Source organism: Lonchura striata, chromosome 16 (genome assembly GCF_046129695.1).
Source record: "Lonchura striata isolate bLonStr1 chromosome 16, bLonStr1.mat, whole genome shotgun sequence".
NCBI lineage: Eukaryota > Metazoa > Chordata > Aves > Passeriformes > Estrildidae > Lonchura > Lonchura striata.
Window position 1 is genome coordinate 16502042 of NC_134618.1, and position 21879 is coordinate 16523920.

The 21879-nt window shown below is 43.9% G+C and overlaps 1 protein-coding gene across 1 annotated transcript; it reads right to left on the bottom strand.

Annotated features, from left to right (window-relative positions):
* Positions 1–394: 394 nt before the first annotated feature.
* Positions 395–20510, bottom strand: LOC144247171 (mesothelin-like). Its single transcript, XM_077786954.1, has 18 exons — positions 20319–20510; positions 18366–18581; positions 17172–17342; positions 16071–16217; positions 15907–15956; positions 15344–15464; positions 13593–13678; positions 12862–12991; positions 11942–12132; positions 10712–10802; positions 9716–9827; positions 8897–9081; positions 7591–7743; positions 6430–6563; positions 5671–5798; positions 4821–4915; positions 2471–2660; positions 395–518 (listed from the first exon to the last, which is right to left on the bottom strand). Exons 1-18 carry the CDS (start codon positions 20508–20510, stop codon positions 424–426), a joined length of 2487 nt encoding a protein of 828 aa, XP_077643080.1. The 3' UTR covers positions 395–423.
* Positions 20511–21879: the final 1369 nt, after the last annotated feature.

Consider the following 21879-nt stretch of genomic DNA (forward strand, 5'->3'; position numbering starts at 1 on the left):
GGCAGCCTCAAGGAAGAGCAGACACTCATCAGTTTGCTTCTGGCATTTTTACTCAGTTCCAGGATTTATTTACAAGCAGCTGGAAAACTTCATTCCCACCCTGAGGTCTTGGCAGTGTCACGAGGTCAGGCTCTGAGAAATGTCATTTTTAACCTGCAGAACTCACCCTTAAACCCAGCAGTAAGACGGGGTTTAGCAGTGGTTTGGGGCTGAGCTGGGCTTGGGCTGTCCCAAAGGCAAAGATCCTACGCCACAGAGTCTGGAATCTTCCCTTCAGACACAACTGGGTTTTTTTCCAATGATTTGAAAGCCAAAAGTACCTAAAAGTGAGTCCTGGGCTGGTCCCAGGGCTGTGGGCACTCCTCAGGCCAGGTCTCAGCAGGTCACAGCTGGTCCCCCTTGGCTCCTCGTGGATGGAGATGCTCAAGACAGGATGGACACCATGAGGAAACTGAGGAGCAGGGCAGGCAGGAGGTGGGACACCATGGCCACGGTCCCCAGAGGGGCTGAGGACGGTTCTGGGGGACAAAGAGGGCATCAGAGCAGAGAAATCAGTGACTGAGCTGTGGGAAATGGATTTGTAGAGATAAGATTTGTTTGAGATAAGAAATGCTGACTTAGAAATGGCATGGAATGAGAGAGAAATGGAACTAGGAACAAGTTTCAAAGGATGGCCTTGCAAACAGGACTGGATACTTAGAGAAACAGAGCTATGGAAGATGCATTGGAGCAGGACCCACGAGGGGGAATTTTAGATTTTTAACTTTAAGGCATTTACAGCATGGTGTAGAAAAAGCTGATAGGCCAAGAAAAGCTTACAGTATAATTAAGAAATAGTTTCATTCTGATTGCGATGGCGTCAATTATAACAGCTGTATGGTCTCACTCCTCAGATGGGACTGAAAACGGAATAAAAGTTTTTAAAACACCTCTCAGTTACCTCATCTCTGAGTCAGAAAACAACTTAATCCAACAACTGAACCACTCCTCCATGGGGAAAACATCCCTCTGTGCCCCCTCTGGGGATTCTCTTCACCTAACCATTGCACCAAAGCATGGAAGGCAAGAAGGAGAAGAAGGTCGTGACACACCCAAATCCTTCCATTTTGTCCCCTTCAACCCCATTCCAAAAACCCCAAAATTCTACTTTTTCACCCTGTGTTAACTTGACTATCACACTACTTGTGGCTGTAATTCCTCACACAAAGTTGGCAGCTTTTTCCACGGGCTAAACTCGAAGCCACAGCAGTTTTTGACTTTGTGCCAGGGTCTGGAGCAGCCAGGGCAGCCAGAGGGATGAGCTGGGACCCCACATTCACTCTGCACCCAGAATTTGCCCTGCAGGGCTCCAGGCTCCTCAGCAGAGCTGGCCCACTTCCAATCCTTGCTGCAACCCCAAAAGAAGCCGTTAAACCCCAAAAGAAGCCGTTAAACCCCAAAAGAAGCCGTTAAACCCCAAAAGAAACCGTTAAACCCCAAAAGAAACCATTAAATCCCAAGAGAAGCCGTTAAATCCCAAAAGAAGCTGTTAAACTCCAAAAGAAGCCATTAAACCCAGAAAGAAGCCGTTAAACCCCAAAGAGAAGTCGTTAAACCCCAAAATAAACCATCAAACCCCAAAAAGAAGCCGTTAAACCCCAAAAGAAGCTATTAAACCCCCAAAAAGAAAGCGTTAAACCCCAAAAGAAACCATTGACCCCAAAAGAAGCCGTTAAACCCCAAAAGAAGCCATTGACCCCCAAAAGAAGCCGTTAAACCCCAAAAGAAGCCGTTAAACCCCAAAAGAAGCCATTGTCCCCCAAAAGAAGCCATTGACCCCCAAAAGAAGCCGTTAAACCCCAAAAGAAGCCATTGAACCCAGAAGAAGCCGTTGACCCCAGAAGAAGCTGTTGACCCCCAAAAGAAGCTGTTGACCCCAAAAGAAGCCATTGAACCCAGAAGAAGCCGTTGACCCCAGAAGAAGCTGTTGACCCCCAAAAGAAGCTGTTGACCCCAAAAGAAGCTGTTGACCCCAAAAGAAGCCGTTGACCCCAAAAAGTAGCCATTAAACCCCAAAAAGAAAGTGTTAAACCCCAAAAGAAGCCATTGTCCCCCAAAAGAAGCCGTTAAACCCCAAAAGAAGCCGTTGTCCCCCAAAAGAAGCCGTTGACCCCAAAAGAAGCTGTTAAACCCCAAAAGAAACCATCAAACCCGAAAAAGAAGCCGTTGCCCCCAAAAGAAGCCGTTGTCCCCCAAAAGAAGCCATTAAACCCCAAAAGAAGCCATTAAACCCCAAAAGAAGCCATTGAACCCAGAAGAAGCCGTTGACCCCAGAAGAAGCTGTTGACCCCCAAAAGAAGCCGTTAAACCCCAAAAAGAAAGCGTTAAACCCTAAAAAGAAGGCATTGACCCCAAAAAGAAGCCATTGACCCCCAAAGAAGCCGTTGCCCCCCAAAAATAAGCCGTTGCCCCCGAAGAAGCGCGGCGGTACCTGGGAATCTGGGGATGGCCAGGTTGATGTAGCCGTCCTGCAGGCCGCCCGTGAGGCCGAGCTGCAGCTCGTCCAGCTCCGCCTGGCGCTGCCGCTGGATCCAGTCGCGCACGGGGGCGCGGAACCGCCACGGCGCCAGCCGGGCCACGTTCACCCCCAGCAGCCCCCGCACCTCGCGGGGCGTCAGGGGCTGCGGAGGGAGCACACGGGGAGAGAAAAATAACAACAGATTTAAAAAAAAAAAAATTAAAAAATGAAAATTTAAAAATAAAAATTTAAAAAAGCCAAAAAAATACTGAAAAATTAAAAAAAAAATTAAAAAAAGTCAAAAAAACATCCTGAAAAATTAAAAAAAATTTTAAAAAGCTGAAAAAAATCCTGAAAAATTAAAAAAAAAAAAATTAAAAAAGCAAAAAAAAAACATCCTGAAAAATTAAAAAGAAATTTAAAAAGTCAAATAAACATCCTGAAAAATTAAAAAAAAAAAATAAAAAAGCCAAAAAAAATCCTGAAAAATTAAAAAAAAAAATTTAAAAAAGCCGAAAAAAATCCTGAAAAATTAAAAAAAATTTTAAAAAGCTGAAAAAAAATCCTGAAAAATTAAAAAAAAAAAATTAAAAAAGCAAAAAAAAAAAATCCTGAAAAATTAAAAAAAAATTTAAAAAGTCAATTAAACATCCTGAAAAATTAAAAAAAAAAAATTTAAAAAGCCAAGAAAAACATTCTGAAAAATTCAAAAAATAAAAATTTAAAAAGCCAAAAAAACATCCTGAAAAATTAAAAAAAAAATTTAAAAAGCCAAATAAACATCCTGAAAAATTAAAAAAAAAAATTTAAAAAGCCAAATAAACATCCTGAAAAATTAAAAAAAAAAAATTTAAAAAGTCAAAAAAACATACTGAAAAATTAAAAAAGAAAAAATTTAAAAAGCCAAAAAAAATCCTGAAAAATAATAATAAAAAAAATTTAAAAAGCCAAAAAAACATCCTGAAAAAATTAAAAAAGAAGTATCCAAGAAAATTTTTAAAAAATTAAAAAAAAAATCCCACAAAAATCCTACAAAATAAAAAAATCCAAGAAATTTTTAAAAATTAAAAAAATCCCACCAAAAATCCCCCAAAATAAATAAAAAAAAAAAAACAGGAAAATTTTAAAAAAATTTAAAAGAAATCAAAGAAAATAAAAAAAATCCCGAAAACCCCCCCCCAAAAAATTCCAAAAATAAAGAAAAAGTAAAAAAATTTCATTTTTTTCTAAATCAAAAAAATCACAACTGTTTATAGACCTCGTATCACAGATAGAAATGAGAAGCCCAAAATTTAATAAATTAATAAAAAAATAACAAAAAATTAATAAATATGTAATCTTAAATATCTATTATATGTTAAAAATTATAATACATATGACTTAATATATACATTTTTTAATATTTTCTAAATAAAAATATGTTAAAGTATGAATATTTATTTAAAAATAAACGAGGAACTTCTTTAACTACATAAACAAGAGTATATATTAATTTATATATTATATTTATTAATATAAATATATATTAATTTATATAAAGTATAAAGTAATTTATATATTATATTATTAACTTTATAAGTGATAAATAATAAGATAAGTAATGTTATATAATATTGTAATAATATATTAAATAACAAAATATAAGTAATATAATAACATAATACATTGTAATATAGGATAATAAAAAATAAAATATAAATAATAATATTATATTATATAAACAATTATATTATATAGATTATGATTATATAGAAACGATAATAATATAATTAATAACAACATTTTTATAATCTTAATTCTATCTTTAATATAATTTTATACCTTAATTATTTTTCAATTTTTTAAAAATTATTTTTCGATTTTAATTTATGCATAAATTTATTTTAATTTTGGTGTGGTTTTAGTTTGTCAATGTTGAATTCTTGTTGATTTCCATATTTCTTGATTAATGCACTAAATAATGTGGTGGGTTTCTCCATTTTCTCCACTTTCCACTGCTTTAAATGAATAAATTTTGGATTTGATGGAATTTGGATTTGAGGATTTCTTTGCATCCATCCAGGACTTCAAATTCTACTTTTTAAGGAATTTCAGGCCCTTTCCCCAATTTTCCACTGCTCTGAATGAATAAATTTTGGATTTGATGGAATTTGGATTTGATTATTTATTTGCATCCATCCAGGATTTCAAATTCTACTTTTGAAGGAATTTCAGGCCCTTTCCCCACTTTTCCACTGCTCTGAATGAATAAATTTTGGATTTGATGGAATTGCACTGAGCACACCCAGTGCAGGGAATGAAGGAATTCTGAAGGCCAGCTCACCATGAGAGCGTCTCTCCTCAGGGTCACAAAGGTGGACACGTTCATGTTCACGTCCTTCTTGCTGAGAACTTTGAGATCTGCAGCAGGAGCCCCCCCTGCACCAAAGCAAGGAGAACATCAAAGGATGGCACAGCCCCAAGGAGCTCTGCTGGCTCTCTGCACAAAATTAACATTCCTCCAAAATTCATTAATCTGGGATGATAATAAGGATGGTACACCCCAAATGAGCACTGCTGGCTCTCTGCACAAAATCAAAATTTCTCCAAAATCCATTAATCTGGGCTGATAATAAGGATGGTACACCCCAAATGAGCTCTGCTGGCTCTCTGCACAAAATTAAGATTTCTCCAAAATTCATTAGGCTGATAATTGGGATGGCACAGCCCAAAGGAGCTCTGCTGGCTCTCTGCACAAAATTAACATTTCTCCAAAATCCATTAGGCTGATAACATGCTGAGGCCCAGCTGCCAAACATGAGGATGCTCCTCCTTCTTTTATTGGGAGTTATTTTGTTGGGCATTAAAAAATCTGTGGCCACGCCAGACAGTGGAAAAAAGGGCGAGGAGAATTTGGAAAAATTCTTGGCTTAACAGGGAGAAAAAAATAAAATTGTGACATGGAAAAGGGCTTTGAGATAAATCCCGAGTTTGATTTTCCTTGTGATGGTCTGGAAAGAGATTCGGGCAATTTAAAGCAGGCAGAGAATATTTTATGCCATCTACAAGCTGGGAAGACAAACTTTTAACAACTTGAGTGAAAAATCCCAAATCTTTGATGGATTTTGATGCCCGTTTATTTTGTGGCCAAGAGTTCTCTTTCCCCACAACATCCTGGGGGTTTTTTTACATACCCAGGTAAGGTAAAATCAGCTCATAGTAAGCAGGAAAATGGTGCTGCTCAGAGAAAGCTTCTTTGGCTTTCTGGTACAAGATGTTCTTTGTCTCCTGAGAACAGGCTGAAGGATCCAGAGACACCATTCTGCAGGAAAATAAAGATTTAGGGTGAAAAAAGCTTTTATTCTCTTCAACATGTTCAATTTTTGCATATTCGGAGTGTTCTTCTGGGTTTCTCTGCACAGCACAGGTGATCCCTAATTCCCAGCTCTGTGAGGAGAAGCTGAGAGGAAAGACAATGGCCCAGAGAATTTCCTGCTGAGAATTGGTCCTTCAAGTGATGATGGCTCTGATGGTGCCCAATAAATCTGTGTGCTTGCCAAGTGGTAATTAATTAATTTCATTTAATTTCGTTCACTCTTCCAGAGGGATTCAAACCGGAAATGCTGAAAAACCTCGAGGATGTGGCCATTGATGGTTCAGTGGTGACCATCAACTGCTGGCGGCGGCTGATGATCTGAGAGGCCTTTTCCAGCCTTAACGACTCATTAACTCTACGAAACTCAATTTAATTTGCTCTTTTGCAGACGGAAGCGGGCACAGAGTCCGATTTGCAGCCTGCTGGGCTGAAATAAAGAGAGTTTGAGTGGAAATCCCAGCCCGGGCTGGCAGGTTCTGAGGTGCTTCCTAAATTCCCTTTCCCTGAGAGCAGCAAAAAGGAAAAGGATGGGGAAGGGATTTTGGGAGAAGCCAGGACAGGCCAACGTGGGACTCACTTGAGGACGGGGGGGTGGATGGCCTCCAGCTGGGTGGCATTCAGCAGGCACACGTACTTGGTGCCAACGGCATCCAGGGCCGTGGCGTTCAGGGCATTGCCCAGCTCCGTGTAGCGATTAATCGCTGCCGAGGCCTGGAAAATCGATTTATTAGATGAATTGGATTGAATCAGGAGGTGTGGTTGCACCCCCCGAAAGAAAATCTCTATTTTATAGTTACAAATATAAAAGGGATCCATTTCGGATCTGTTCGTGTTGCTATGAGTTTTGTGTTAGAGCTAGAAATGGGATGAGATATTTGGGTTTTTGGTGTAGAATAGGTTTTTTTATTGTGCGCCATTTATATGATCTTGTCTTTTTAAATTATTTAATTATTGAATTTTATTTTATTTTAATATTTTATATTAAGTACTGTTTTATTCTAATATTTTATATTCAATAAAATTTTATTTATTTTTATTATTTTTATTCCATACCATTTTTATATGGTATTAGCAGGTATTGCGTTTGAATTTAATTAGTTAGTAATCTAGTGAAACTTAGTTCATTGGTTGGTAAGGGTTGTTGTTTATTAAACAATATATGTTATATATTTGTATATGTGTTATATATTTATATATGGGTTATATATTTTTATATATATGTTATATGCTTATATATATTTATATATATAAAGTATATTTAATATATGTTATATATTTGTATATGTGTTATATATTTATATATGTTATGTTTATATATATATTTATATATATAAAATATATTTTATATATATATTTTTATATATTATATATATTTTATATATGCTATATATTTATATATGTTATATATATATATTATATATGTATGTTATATGTTTATGAAACTTTTTTATAGATATGTTTATATTTTAAATGGATTTTATGGGATAAACGTCTTGTTTTTATCAGTGTGAACTGTTTTTTTACAATAGCTTGCTGTGCTGATTTTTACTCTCATGTTTTCTTTCTAATGGGAATTGAGTAGGTTAGCTTAGAACAGAAAGGCCTGATTTTATGAGGCCTTTCTTTTATAAAATTTCTGTCCATCGGGCCACCCAAAATTCCGGCACCAAAGATGCTTCAACCCCCTGGGGACCCGCTCCGTTCATCCCAAAGGCAGGAAAGCAAACCCAAGCCCTACCAGGGAATCCGAGGGCTGGGGCTGGGTTCTCAGGAATGCAGCCAGCAGGTCAGCAGAGCTCAGATTCCAGGTGGAAACCTCCCCGGGGCTGATCAGGGCGAGGAAAGGACCCAGGTTGGAGAGGACATTTTCGGGATAACCATCGGGAAAACGCTGTGGAGACACCGGTTATGGCTATGGAGCAGGGCTGAGGAACCGGGCTCAGCCTGAGGGAAAGGTGGAGTGAAAGGAAAGGATCCAGGCTGGAGAGGACTTTTTTGGGATAAACATTGGGATAACGCTGTGGAGACACCAGTTATGGCTACGGAGCTATGGAGCAGGGCTGAAGAACCGGGCTCAGCCTGAGGGAAAGGTGGAGTGAAAGGAAAGGATCCAGGCTGGAGAGGACTTTTTTGGGATAACCATTGGGATAACGCTGTGGAGACACCGGTTATGGCTATGGAGGGGGTTGAGTAGCTGGGCTCAGCCTGAGGGAAAGGTGGAGTGAAAGGAAAGGATCCAGGTTGGAGAGGACTTTTTTGGGATAACCATTGGGATAACGCTGTGGAGACACCGGTTATGGCTATGGAGCTATGGAGCAGGGCTGAGGAACCGGGCTCAGCCTGAGGGAAAGGTGGAGTGAAAGGAAAGGATCCAGGCTGGAGAGGACTTTTTTGGGATAAACATTGGGATAACGCTGTGGAAACACCAGTTATGGCTATGGAGGGGGTTGAGTAGCTGGGCTCAGCCTGAGGGAAAGGTGGAGTGAAAGGAAAGGACCCAGGTTGGAGAGGACTTTTTTGGGATAACCATTGGGATAACGCTGTGGAGACACCGGTTATGGCTATGTGGGACTCAGATGCAGTCAAAGAGAGAAACGGGAGTTTCCAGCCAGGCAGAAGCCTGGGAAAGAGCTGGAGAAGAATGTAAATAATTCTCTATATTTCTTGTTTTTCACATTGTTTATAGTTAATCCTATCACTGCGTCAAGCACTTTGCACCAATGGGGTGGGTTGTTTTCACTTCAGGACCAATGGAGCTGGTGCAAATTTGAGATCCTTGGAGATCCTAAATTCACCAGGACAAGGTCCTGAGAGATCCCATCAGTGGAAAGCTGAGATCCATGGAGATCCTAAATTCACCAGGCGAAGGCTCTGAGAGATCCCATCCTTTGAATCCTATTCTTGGAGATCCTAAATTCCCCAGGACAAAGCCTCAAGAGATCCTATCAGTGGAAATTTGAGACCCCTGAAGATCCTAAATTCCTCAGGACAAGGCCCTGAGAGATCCCATCAGTGGAAACTGGGCATTCTTGGGCTGGAATTACCTCTTCCAGGTATTCCTTCATCACAGCCAGCTGGGGGATGGAGAAGGGGTAGGTGCCAAGCTGGGAGAGGTGATTTTCCAGGGAGGAATTCCGGAGGCAGGCACGCAGCTGCTCGGGGCTGTAGTAGGCAGGCATAATATCATTGTTCAGAACTGCCTCTGTTATCTCCAGATCAGCTGGGCAACCTGCTGAAGCCATGGAAAACTCAGAGTTAAATTAAATTTTTTGGCTCCAAGCTTTGGATGCCAGAATCGTGTTGGTTGGAAAAACCTCCAAAGTTGATCCGTGCCCGATCCCCACTTTGTCACCAGCACTGAGTTCCTTGGACACCTCCAGGGATGGGGACTCCAAACCTCCCTGGGAGCCCCTCCCAAGGCCTGAGGAGCTCCAGGGTGAGCCCAGTCCCAGAGGGAATGTCGGGGTGACTCCTGCTCCCAGAGGGAATGTCGGGGTGACCCCAGCCCCAGAGGGAATATCGGGGTGAGCCCAGCCCCAGAGGGAATGTCAGGGTGACCTCAGTCCCAGAGGGAATGTCAGGGTGACCCCAGTCCCAGAGGGAATGTCGGGGTGAGCCCAGCCCCAGAGGGAATGTCAGGGTGACCTCAGTCCCAGAGGGAATGTCAGGGTGAGCCCAGTCCCAGAGGGAATGTCAGGGTGACCTCAGTCCCAGAGGGAATGTCGGGGTGACCCCAGTCCCAGAGGGAATGTCAGGGTGAGCCCAGTCCCAGAGGGAATGTCAGGGTGACCCCAGTCCCAGAGGGAATGTCGGGGTGACCCCAGTCCCAGAGGGAATGGTTTGGATCAGGGGCAGCTCCCTACCGTCCTCTCGCTTGTGCCGGCGGGGCAGGAGCTCCCCAACAACAGTGGCCAGCTCCTCCCTGGACAGGGATGAATCCCAGGCAAAGTTCCTCAGCCAGGTGGTCAAAGCCTTCTGCAAGGAAAAGGGATCATCAGGGGGATTTGGGAATGCTGGATGAGTCTCCAGCACAGCTCCTGCTCCTCACACGCCGGGCTCTGAGCCTGGAGAACCTGAGCTTTGCAATTCCTTAATTGTTCCATTCTCCCTTTCCCCCAGGCCATCGGTGAGTGGAGCTCCTCACAAAGCTCCTCAGAAAGTTATTCCTTCTCTCCCCAAGTGGCAGGAAGGGGCTGGCAGTGACCTGGATTTGCAGTTCCAGTCTGTCAGCTCTGGTGCCTTAAGTCTGAGCTTTTATATTTTCCAGATTCTGCACTGCACTGGTTTGTAACTCTGAACTCCATTTGAAGTGTCAGCAGCTCTCCTCACAGCTCAGCACACAGAACAATCCTGAACCAGCCCAGAACCAGCTCAGCACACAGAACAATCCTGAACCAGCCCAGAACCAACTCAGCACACTGAACAATCCTGAACCAGCCCCAGAACCAAGGACACGCTGCAGCTCCAGCCCCAAAAAGTGCAACCAGCAGGGAATGGAGGAGAGCAGCCTGGGAGGGTGGGACTGGAACTGGACAATGAACCCAACATGGAAATGGACCAAAACTTGTAAAAGTGTGAAAACTCCTGACCCAGGGTCCATCTTGGGTGGAGTCACAGCTGGGATCTTGCACTGCCCAAGGTGCATCCTTTGAAGGCTTTTTAATAAATCCCTGCTTTATTCTTTAACTCTGCCCAGCCTCTGCTCCAGCAGCAGCTCCTCCCTTCCCACACCAGCCCATCCCTCTGGCACCAGGCTCTTTCCAAAGGCAGAACTGCTGGAACCAGGCTGGCTCAACGCCCCCAGCAGCTGCCAGCCCCATCCCCAGCCCAGCAGAGCTTCCCAAAAATCCCTGACCCACCTTGGGGATCTGCTGCAGGATGCTGGGACCCAGCACGGGGATCAGCCCGCTCAGCTCGCTCAGGGTGAACGCTGACCAAGCCTCAGGAGGCCTGCAGGCAAAAATGTGGGCAAATAAGGAAAACCTAATGGAAGAAAAGCCTTATAAAATGTAATCTAAGCTACCTTATTCAATTTCCACAGGAAAATACTTATAAAAATTAAAAAATCAATTTCCATAACAATCTATTCTTGTTAGAAAATGGTCTGCACCTACAAAAATAAGAAGTATGTCCCATAAAACTCCATAAAGAAAAATATATAAACTATTTAGAAAAATGTAATAAACATATACACTATCCATTACCAACCAATTAGTTTCAATAATTTACTAACCTATTAAATTCAAACACAGTACCTTCTAATATCATATAAAATCAGCTATATAAATTAAAAATTCAGCTATTCGACACAAAAAAACAAGGGTCTCATCTGCCCCATTTCTATCTCTATCACAAAGCTACAACAAAAATGAACATAAATCACCTCTCAAGGAAGAACAAAACTGTAAAAACCACCTTTAAATCCTCCAGGATTTAACATGTGACACTAAGAAAACATCAGATTTAAACCCTCAAACACCTCAATCACTTCCTGCTGCACCAAACTTCCTTGCAGCAGGGCAGGAGAAGTTGTCAGGGACATAAATCAGGGCAGCTGGGTGGGAAAATGGCCTTGAACAAACACCTCCTTTTCTTAAGGCTCTTTCTGGAACCCAAAGAATTTCTCTTGCTCACTGTGGCCCCATTCAATGCCAAGATCTTGGGGTAACTGACGTGGGAAGGAAAATATTTTGCTTCCCTGTGTGTTAGAAGAGGGATTTATCAAACATCTCTCACTGGACAGGCAGAGGCAGATTGTCTCCTGGAAATCTGTGCCTGACCAACAGCTTGAGCTCACCTGTCAGCACCAGGCCAGTCAGAGAAATTTGATTAATGAAAAATTAATTTTTCAGACCAAAGGAAAAGCTTTTATAATGAGTAAGAGAGGCAGAGGAGTGACCACTTATTTTTTTCAGGAGAATTACACCCAGGCCTTTTGGCTGAAATAATTTCAACTAAACAACATAAAAGTAAAGCTCAAGAGCAAGAAGATTTTTGGGGTTTTGATCAAGCTGCTTGGCTGGAGTCCACTCAGGCCTTAATAGCACCATGGGTTTGATTAAGGGAACAGTCCAGGAGAAATCCCATACCCAAAGGTGGTGTTGCCACTGCTGAGGACGTCCCTGATGGCCTCTTCTTGCTCAGGCAGGAAAGATCCACACTGGCTCAAAGCCTTCAGCAAACTGCCCCCAGAACTCCTGATGTACTCCTCACCCAGGTCACACACCAGCCAGCCCAGGACCTCGGCATTTCCCTTATTTATTTGTGTGCCAGGAATTCTCTGGAGTAAAAGCAGAGGCATTAACTGGGATGGAGCATCCCTGGATCCCAGTCCCTGCAGGACCCAAATCCCTACAGGACCCAAATTCCTGCAGAATTTCAGCATTTTCCTTATTTATTTGTGTGCCAGGAATTCTCTGGAATAGAGGCAGAGGCATTGATTGGGATGGAGCATCCCTGGATCCCAATCCCTGCAGGACCCAAATCCCTACAGGACCCAAATTCCTGCAGGACTCAGCATTTTCCTTATTCATTTGTGTGCCAGGAATTCTCTGGAGTAAAGGCAGAGGCATTAATTGGGATGGAGCATCCCTGGACCCAAAGCCCTGTGGGACCCCAAACCCTACAAGACCCCAAACTCTACAAGACCCCAAACTCTACAGGATCTCAGCATTTTCCTTATTCATTTTTGTGCCAGGAATTCTCTGGAATAGAGGCAGAGGCATTAATTGGAATGGAGCATCCCTGGATCCCAATCCCTGCAGAATCCCAACTCCTACAGGATCCCAATCCCTGCAGGACCCAAATTCCTGCAGAACCCCAATCCCTGCAGGATCTCAGCATTTTCCTTATTTATTTGTGTGCCAGGAATTCTCTGGAATAAAGGCAGAGGCATTAATTGGGATGGAGCATCCCTGGATCCCAATCCCTGCAGGATCCCAACTCCTACAGGATCCCAGCTCCTAGAGGACCCCCAATCCCTGCAGGACCCCAATCCCTCTCCTCATACCAGACACTCCAGAGCCTCCAGGAGCAGCTGCTGCCTCTGAGGGTCCTCCCTGGGCAGAACATCCCCGTTTGCCTTCCCAACATTGATGAAAAACTGGCTGCAGTTCCCCGTGGCTGCATAGTCTGAGGGGCTGGAAAGACAAACTCCAAGAATTTTAGGGAATGAGATCAAGCCCAACACATCCCATGTCTGATAAAACATCTTCCACACTGAACCCCAGGCGTTGCTCCTCCCCAGTTTTCTTCAATGCCATTTAAAAATTCCTCAAATTTAAAAAATGGTTCTTAAAAAAAAAAATAAAGTTTTCACCTGAAGGAATCTGTTGTGTGAGACAGAGCTTAAAACTGTTCAAGGTTTGGGTACAGAACCACAGCAGGAAGGTATTGGAACAGGGGAATCCACTTTATTCCCTGTTTTCTTTGGTGTTGTAAGGGAAAAGCACTTTCAGAGGCCTGGGGATGCTAAAATTGCCCTTGGACTCTGCCTGGGATGGGGCAGCCTCAGCTGCTCTGGGAAACCTGGGCCCCCCCACCCTCACAAGGAAGGATTTATTCCAATTTCTCCTATAAATCTACCCTCTCCAGCTTTCTGCAATCCCATTTTTTATTCCCCTTGAAGAGGCCTAAACAGCTCTGCAACAGAAATCAAATCAGCCAGCCTGGTTATAAACTAATCCTTATTTTCCCCCACGTTGCTCTAAGGCAACACGACGAAAAGCACAGCAGAGTTACCTCAAAAACAGCAGCAGGTCTTGGGGATAAGTGTCCAAATCCTTGGGAATCCCGTGCACAGTCACCATCTTCAGCAGGCAGCTCAGCTGGAAGGACAGCAGGGATGGAGAGGAGCAGAGAAACCACCAGGGAAAAGGTAAAATAATGTAAAAATCGTTGGAATTTCTTCTTTCTGTGCACTGACCCCCCCCAGGAGAACACTGCATTTGACCTGAGGCCGTGGAGAAGCTCCCCAAATTGAATGGGAGAAGTGGAATTATGAGAATTATGAGAATTATTCGAGTTTGAATAGAAGTAATCACGTGGTGGAAAACTTAAGAGTTTAAAGCTTTAGAATATTGAATATAAAATATATCTTTTTAGAATAGAGTACATCTAGAGTATAGTATTTTAGAATATAGTAGTTATAGAATACATTTTATAATATAGTAATATATATTTCATTTTAAGGAGGAGACTGGTCCTTGTTCTCCTTCTCCTCCATGGTTTTGGGTGATTTTGTGTAATTGGATAAAAAGCCCACATTGCAGGGCACAGGTGGCTGGTTATTGGGTTAAAAGTGAAAATAATTCAGGTGTCGTTTCTTAATTGGACAGCTGATCTTTAAAAGGCCTTGTAGAGAAGGAGACAGGGCTCCATTTTTAATTTGTTGAAGTGCTGCAGAACTCAGGGTTTGTGAGACTGTGACAGAGATAAAAACTAACAGACATCTGAGTCTGAACAAGAAACACCATCTCTCATCTTAAATACACGTTTAATCCTGACCCTGGCAGAAAAAAAAAGAAACAAATAATCCCCAAAAGATTTTACACTGCTCTGAAGAAAGAAAAAAAATTTTAAAAAAAAAAGAGAGAGGAGACAAAGAAGATGGAAATCAGAGGGTTTGGATTTCTCCTCTCCTCAGGGAAATTCCGAGCTGTGGGAGGGACACCCAGGACATTTGCTGGTCCACAGGGACCACCCTGACCCAAACATCCCCCCTGTTGGGATTTGTGTGGTATTGATGATTTTGAGATTGTAGGAAGTTTTTTGGTTTTTTGCTTTGTTGTTAAAGAAGAAGCTGTAATTTGTTTGTGTTGGTTTTTAAGGTTGTTTATTTTTGTTTATCTCTCACATGTTCTGCTGCCCTCCTGTAGGTTTGTCCTGCAGGGCAGCGTGTGGGGCTCTGCCCTCAGTGGGATGTGACAAACATTAAATACCAGAAACTATGCGTGTTATATTTATAATAATGCGTTAATATCTATCATTTACGTTGAACAGTGTGTTTTTAGTTTCAACTAATAGACAAATGTTAATACTACAGTGAGACATGGAGGGCATGAAGAAGGAGAAAAAGGACAAGGCACACCCAATTTCCTCCAGCTTGTCCCCTTTGGACCCCTCATCTAGAATCCTAAAATTTTACTTTTGCACCCGTGCCACACTTAATTATTCCTGATATCAAACCCTCAGAGCTGGTAATTCACCCTGTAAGATTGAAAACTCTTTTCCATGGACAGAGATCACAGCCAGTGTCTCTGGGGGCTCTGTAGAGAGACACTGGCTGTGATCTCTGTCCATGGGTCCCAGGGCAGCCAGAGGGAATCCCTGGATCCCCACACCCCCCTGCCCTGGGTCACCCTCTGGGGGAAGAAGCTGTCCCTAAACCCATCCTCACCCCCTTGGCACATCCCTGCACCCCAGGGCTTGTTCTGGCTGAACAATTCCATTTTGGCCCCTGCAGGACCAACCCTTGGCAGTGTGGGCATTACCTGGTCCTGGCCCAGCCTGACCTTCTTCTTCCTCATCTCCTTGGCCAGCTCCTGGGACCTCTCTGCCCCCACGGCGTTGGCAGCAGCACAAGTGAAGCCCTGGAGCACGGACTGGGAGAGCCTGGCAATTCCCAGCAGGAAAATAGAATGGAAAAACCTTCAGGAAGGTGCAGTCAGAGCTGACCCTGCCGCTTCTTCCAGCTAAAAACCTCTATTTTCATCATTTTCATTTCAAATACGTCATCAACCCCTCTAAATTAATCCCTGGAATTGCCCTCTGGATGGTTTGGAAATGCATTCCCTGCTTGGAAATTCCTTCCAGAGGCAATGTGGAGCAGGATTCCAAGTGCAGCCTGAGCCAGCAGCATCACTTTAGACAGAAAATGTGGTCCCAGGGTGTGTTTGGCAGCTGAGCCCTGGGAAATCTCCGTGTTCCACGGCTGTGTTTGGGTTCCCATCCCAATTCCCATCTGCTCCCGTGGATTCCAGGGGGTGGATGTGGCTGCACCACGGGAAGGGTGGGAATTGCCAGGAAAACAAACAGAAAATGGGAAAATCTCTACCTGCTGAAGTCAGGCTCTGCCTTCACCACGTCACTGAAAAACATTGCAGCCTGGAAAGAGAGGCAGAGGTTTTCCAGGGAAAAGGGCTCAATTCCCAGGGGGAATTATGGAATTCACAGCCCCACAGAGGGCAGGGCTGGGAAGGAGGAGCTCACCCCCCTTACCTGCTCTCTGCTCCATGGTTTGTTGTTGAGATCCTCAACATTTGGCTTCTCTTCATCAAAAACAAGCAGGGATTTTGGGATGTAGCTGGCCAGAGCATTGGGAATGAGCTTCACCAGCTCAGCGGGGTGGCCAACCCTGGAGGAAACCTTGAAAAAACCCAACAGAACAAACCATGGTAAATCTCACCCAGTTTTAGCCCAAACCATGGCAAATCTCACCCAGTTTTACACGGCAAATCTCTCCCAGTTTTAGTTCAAACCATGGCAAATCTCTCCCAGTTTTAGTTCAAAGTCATGGCAAATCTCTCCCAGTTTTAGTTCAAAGTCATGGCAAATCTCACCCAGTTTTACATGGCAAATCTCACCCAGTTTTATGTGGCAAATCTCACCCAGTTTTATGTGGCAATTCTCACCCAGTTTTATGTGGCAATTCTCACCCAGTTTTATGTGGCAAATCTCACGCAGTTTTAGTCCAAACCATGGCAGTGTCAGAACCAGAGAATTGCTGAGGTTGGAAAAGACCTCCAGCATCAAACCCAACCTTGAATTAATTCTGCCCCATTTATATTATTTCCCTGGGAACATCCACTGGGAAGCAGCTTCTGGGAGCATCCCATAAAACAAATCCCTGCTGCCCTTGTCCCCAGGAGGCTGAGCAGGCCAAGGACAGGGACACAGAGCCAGGGACAGGATTTGGATGGCCTGTCCTGCTGCCACCCTGCCTGGCTGTGACAAATCCTGCAGGGAACGCTGGCAGGGCGTGCAGGGCTTTAAAATATAGAATTTAGAATATAAAATATGTATTTTTAGAATATATTGCATCTATAATATGGTATTTTGGAATATAGTATATCTAGAATGTATTTTAGAATATAATAATATGTATTTTGTTTTAGGATGGAGGTTGGTCCTTCTTCTTCACCTTCTTCTGATTGGGTTTGGGTGGTTTTGTGGACTTTTTTATCCAATTACACATTGTGGGGCATGGGTGGTTGGTTATTGGGTTAAAAGTAAAAATAATTTAGGTGTCATTTCTTAATTGGGCTCGGGTAAGCAGCGCTGCCAGGCCTGCTCCTGTGTGAGGAGATAAACCAAGGTCACCTTTTCCACCAGGATCCTTTTCAGGGCGGAGGGCAGAGTGTCCAGGTGCTGGGCAAAGCCTGGCAGCTGGATGGCCTCCAGGACAACTTCTGGGGACAAACTCCGGAGCGTGCTGCTGTTGAGGCCACCCACCAAAGTGCCCAGCTCTGCCAGGCTCTGTCCATCCAGGATCTGCAAGGGAAGCCCAGAGAAAATCAGCTTTGAGATCCTCGAGTCCCAGCTGTGCCCAAAGCCACCTTGTCCCCAGAGCTCGGAGTGCTCATGCCTTAAGTTTGAGATTTTATATTTTCCAGATTTATAACTTTGAACTTCATTTGAAGGGTCAGCAAGTTCTCCTCACGGCTCAGTCACACAAAAAAATCCTTTTTTATCGGATTAAGCCCTTTTCCAACCCAGAAATGGGGTAACTGAGAGGTGTTTTAAAAACTTTTATTCCATTTTCAGTCTCATCTGAGGGGTGAGACCATACAGATGTTATAATTCACACCATCACAATCAGAAGCCAATTATTTCTTAATTATATTGTAAGCTTTACTTGGCCTATCAGCTTTTGCTACAGCATGCTGTAAATGTCTTAAAGTTAATAATCTAAAATTCCCCTCGTGGGTCCTGCTCCAATGCATCTTCCATAGCTCTGTTTCTCTAAAGTATCCAGTCCTGTTTGCAAGGCCATCCTTTGAAACTTGTTCCTAGTTCCATTTCTCTCTCAACAATGCCTGTTCCTCTAGAAATTCATATTTCTCTACAAATATTTCCCTACAAATTCATTTCCTGCATTTTTCCAGCCCCAGAACCAAGGACACCGCTGCAGCTCCAGCCCCAAAAAGTGCAACCAGCAGGGAACGGAGGAGAGCAGCCTGGGAGGGTGAGACTGGAACTGGACAATGAACCCAACATGGAAATGGACCAAAACTTGTAAAAGTGTGAAAACTCCTGACCCAGGGTCCATCTTGGGTGGAGCCTTGGCTGGGCTCTTGCACTGCCCAAGGTGCATCTTTGAAGGCTTTTTAATAAATCCCTGCTTTATTCTTTAACTCTGCCCAGCCTCTGCTCCAGGCACCAGTGCCACCTCCAGACGTTCCTTGGACACCTCCAAGATGGGGACCCCAAAGCTCCTCCCTGGGCACTTCCAGTGCCAAGAAGCCTTCCCAGGAGGAGGAGGGAGCTCTGAGGAGCCCTTGAGGAGCTCTGTACCTGGTAGCCAGAGCGGAGCAGTTTGCTGAGCACAGCCCCGGCCTGCTCAGCGCTCCAGCCGCGGACGCTGCCCAGGGCAGGCAGAGCTGCCTCCAGCTGCTCCTCAGGGATGTTCTCCTGGATCCTGGACACCGAGAGCCCCAGGGCAGCCTGGCCCAGAGCTCCCAGCACCTCCGGTGAGAAATCCTCCCAATCCCTCAGCAGGAAGGACGCCACCTGCAAAGCCAGACAGCAGAGTCAGAGGAGCAGTGTTGGATCCACTGCTGTAAATCCTGGATTTCTGCCTCGGGTTTGTCCGCTGGAGGCTGTGGATTGTCAGGATCTGTGGTATTCAAATGATCCCAAAACTGTAGAAAGTCTCTGTCTTTCTGCCCCGCTGCCAAAGCAGAAGCCATAATTGGTCTGTGCTGGTTTCCAGGTTGTTTATTCTGTTGATCTCTCACATGTTCTGCTGCCCTGCCCAGCTCTGTCCTGCAGGGCAGCGTGTGGGGCTCTGCCCTCAGTGGGATGTGACAAACATTAAATACCAGAAACTCCCTGGGCTGCATTTACAAGAACGTGCCAATATCTGTCACCTACATTGATGCAAAAGAGACCCAGTCCAGTCTGGTCCCCTGCAGGTCATGGTGACAGGTCAGACACAGACCAGGGATGTGGTTCCCTTTTCCCCAACCAGCACACCCATCCAGCCCCCTCCACTGTGCCCAGCTTTTCCATTTTGGGGTGTTTTCATCCCCAAAACCCCCTCCCATGAGTCCACAGGTCTATTTTGCATCCTGGTCCTAGTGTGGGTGGGGTTGGAGGTGATTCCCAGGAGCAATTAGCTAATTGACATTTCAATGTCAGTACTTAGTTCGAGCCAAGTGTCCCAGCCAGGCTGTTTTGTTCATAACAGCTGTAGGACACAAACGCACAACGCCAGCCACTGCTATTTGCAAGGTGAAAAAAAAGAGCCAGTTTTATTTTCTGACTCCAGCATTTATACTTTTCCAAAGGTGACAGAGGTGAAAAAGAGAGAGCTTGTTTTTTGGCTCCAGCATTTGTACTTTTCCAAAGGTGAAAAAGAGAGAGTTTGTTTTTTGACTCTAGCTTTATAGTTTTCCAAAGGTGAAAAAGAGAGAGCTTGTTTTTTGGCTCCAGCATTTATCCTTTTCCAAAGGTGTAAAAGAGAGAGTTTGTTTTTTGACTCTAGCTTTATAGTTTTCCAAAGGTGAAAAAGAGAGAGTCTGCTTTTTGACTCCAGCTTTATACTTTTCCAAAGGTGCCAGTGGATTGTTTTGTCCATACCATTTTCACCTTGCAAACAGCTGTGACAAGGGGACACAGGCTGTGTGCACCACGGGTGGGTGACAAGAGGGGACACGGAGAGGGGACACCGAGGGGGGACACGGAGAGGGACACGGAGAGGGGACACGGAGAGGGGACACGGAGAGGGGACACGGAGAGGGACACGGAGAGGGGACACTGAGGGGGACACCGAGGAGGACACGGAGAGGGGACACGGAGAGGGGACACGGAGAGGGACACGGAGAGGGACACGGAGAGGGTTACATGGAGAGGGGACACGGAGGGGGACATGGAGAGGGGACACGGAGAGGGGACACGGAGAGGGGACACCGAGGGGGACACGGAGAGGGGACACGGAGAGGGGACACGGAGAGGGGACACCGAGGGGGACACGGAGAGGGGACACGGAGAGGGACACGGAGAGGGACACGGAGAGGGGACACAGAGAGGGGACACAGAGAGGGGACACAGAGAGGGGACACCGAGGGGGACACCGAGGGGGACACGGAGAGGCACACTGAGAGGGACACCGAGGGGGACACGGAGAGGGACACGGAGAGGGGACACGGAGAGGGGACACGGAGAGGCACACGGAGAGGGACACCGAGGGGGACACGGAGCCGTGCCACCCGGGGCTTGGCGCGGGGACACGCTGCCCAGGCTCACCTGCAGCTCCGGCGAGGAGCGAGCTCTGCCTGCGGGCATCCCCCCGCTCCAGGGGCAGCTCCTGCCCAGCCTCCGCGCCGCTCGCAGCATCTCGTCCCCGCTGCGGTTCCGCAGCGCCGCGGGGCTCAGGGAGCACAGGAAGCGCTGCGGGAGGCTGCGGGCACAGGGAGAGGCTGGCTCGGCCCCGAGCATCCCTCCCCGCCCGGGGTGCGCTCCCCGCACGCTCCTGCCCGGGAAACCCCGGGAGCAGCGCGGGGAAATCCCGGCAGCTCCCGGGTAAAGGAACGGGGATGCGGCCCCGCAAGGGCGGCGGGATTGTTTGAGCACGGAGCCTCTAAAAAGGAAAATAATAAAACCTTTCCAGAGGACATTAATGGGACCTTGAAAGAGGAACCTTTGAAGAAAATAATTAGTGGAACCTTGAAAGAAAAAAAACTAATGGAACCTTTAAAGAAAAAAAAATTAATGGAACCTTTAAGGAAAAAACTAATGGAACCTTTAAAGAAAAAAACTAATGGAACCTTTAAGGAAAAAAACTAATGGAACCTTTAAAGAAAAAAACTAATGGAACCTTTAAAGAAAAAAAATTAATGGAACCTTTAAGGAAAAAAACTAATGGAATCTTTAAAAAAAAAAAATTAATGGAACCATTAAAGAAAAAAACTAATGGAACCTTTAAAGAAAAAAAGTTAATGGAACCTTTAAGGAAAAAAAACTAATGGAACCTTTAAAGAAAAAAAAATTAATGGAACCTTTAAGGAAAAAAACTAATGGAACCTTTAAGGAAAAAAACTAATGGAACCTTTAAAGAAAAAAACTAATGGAACCTTTAAAGAAAAAAACTAATGGAACCTTTAAAGAAAAAAAATTAATGGAACCATTAAAGAAAAAAACTAATGGAACCTTTAAGGAAAAAAACTAATGGAACCTTTAAAGAAAAAAAAATTAATGGAACCTTTAAGGAAAAAAATTAATGGAACCTTTAAGGAAAAAATTAACGGAACTTTTAAGGAGAAAAAATAATAGAACCTTTAAGGAGGAAATTAATAAAACCTTTAAAGAGAAAATTAATGGAATCTTTAAAGGGAAAATGAATAGAACGTTTCAAGAGGAAATTAACAGAACCTTTAAGGAGAAAATTAATAGAACCTTTAAAAGGAAAATTAGTAGAACCTTTAAAAGGAAAATTAGTAGAACCTTTAAAGGGAAAATTAGTAGAACCTTTCAGGAAAAAAACTAATGGAACCTTTAAAGAGAAAATTAATGGAACCTTTAAGGAGAAAAATAATGAAATATTTAAAGAGAAAATGAATAGAACTTTTAAAGAAATAATTAATGAAACCTTTAAAGAAATAATTAGTGGAACCTTTAAGGAGGAAATGAATAGAATCTTTAAGGAGGAAATTATTGGAATCTTTAAAGAAAAAATTAATGGAACCTTTAAGGAAAAAATTAATGGAACCTTTAAAGAAAAAAATTAATGGAACCTTTAAAGAAAAAAATTAATGGAACCTCTAAAGAGGAAATTAATGGAACATTTCAAGAGGAAATTAATAGAACC

Excerpts from the sequence above, each read along its gene's own strand:
- LOC144247171 (XM_077786954.1), bottom strand. The coding sequence starts at position 20,510 with ATGCTCGGGGCCGAGCCAGCCTCTCCCTGTGCCCGCAGCCTCCCGCAG. Across the intron at positions 12,133-12,861 it reads TGGAGGCTCTGGAGTGTCTG|AGAATTCCTGGCACACAAAT; the intron begins GTATGAGGAGAG and ends CTTTTACTCCAG. Across the intron at positions 9,828-10,711 it reads TCCTGCAGCAGATCCCCAAG|AAGGCTTTGACCACCTGGCT; the intron begins GTGGGTCAGGGA and ends TTTTCCTTGCAG.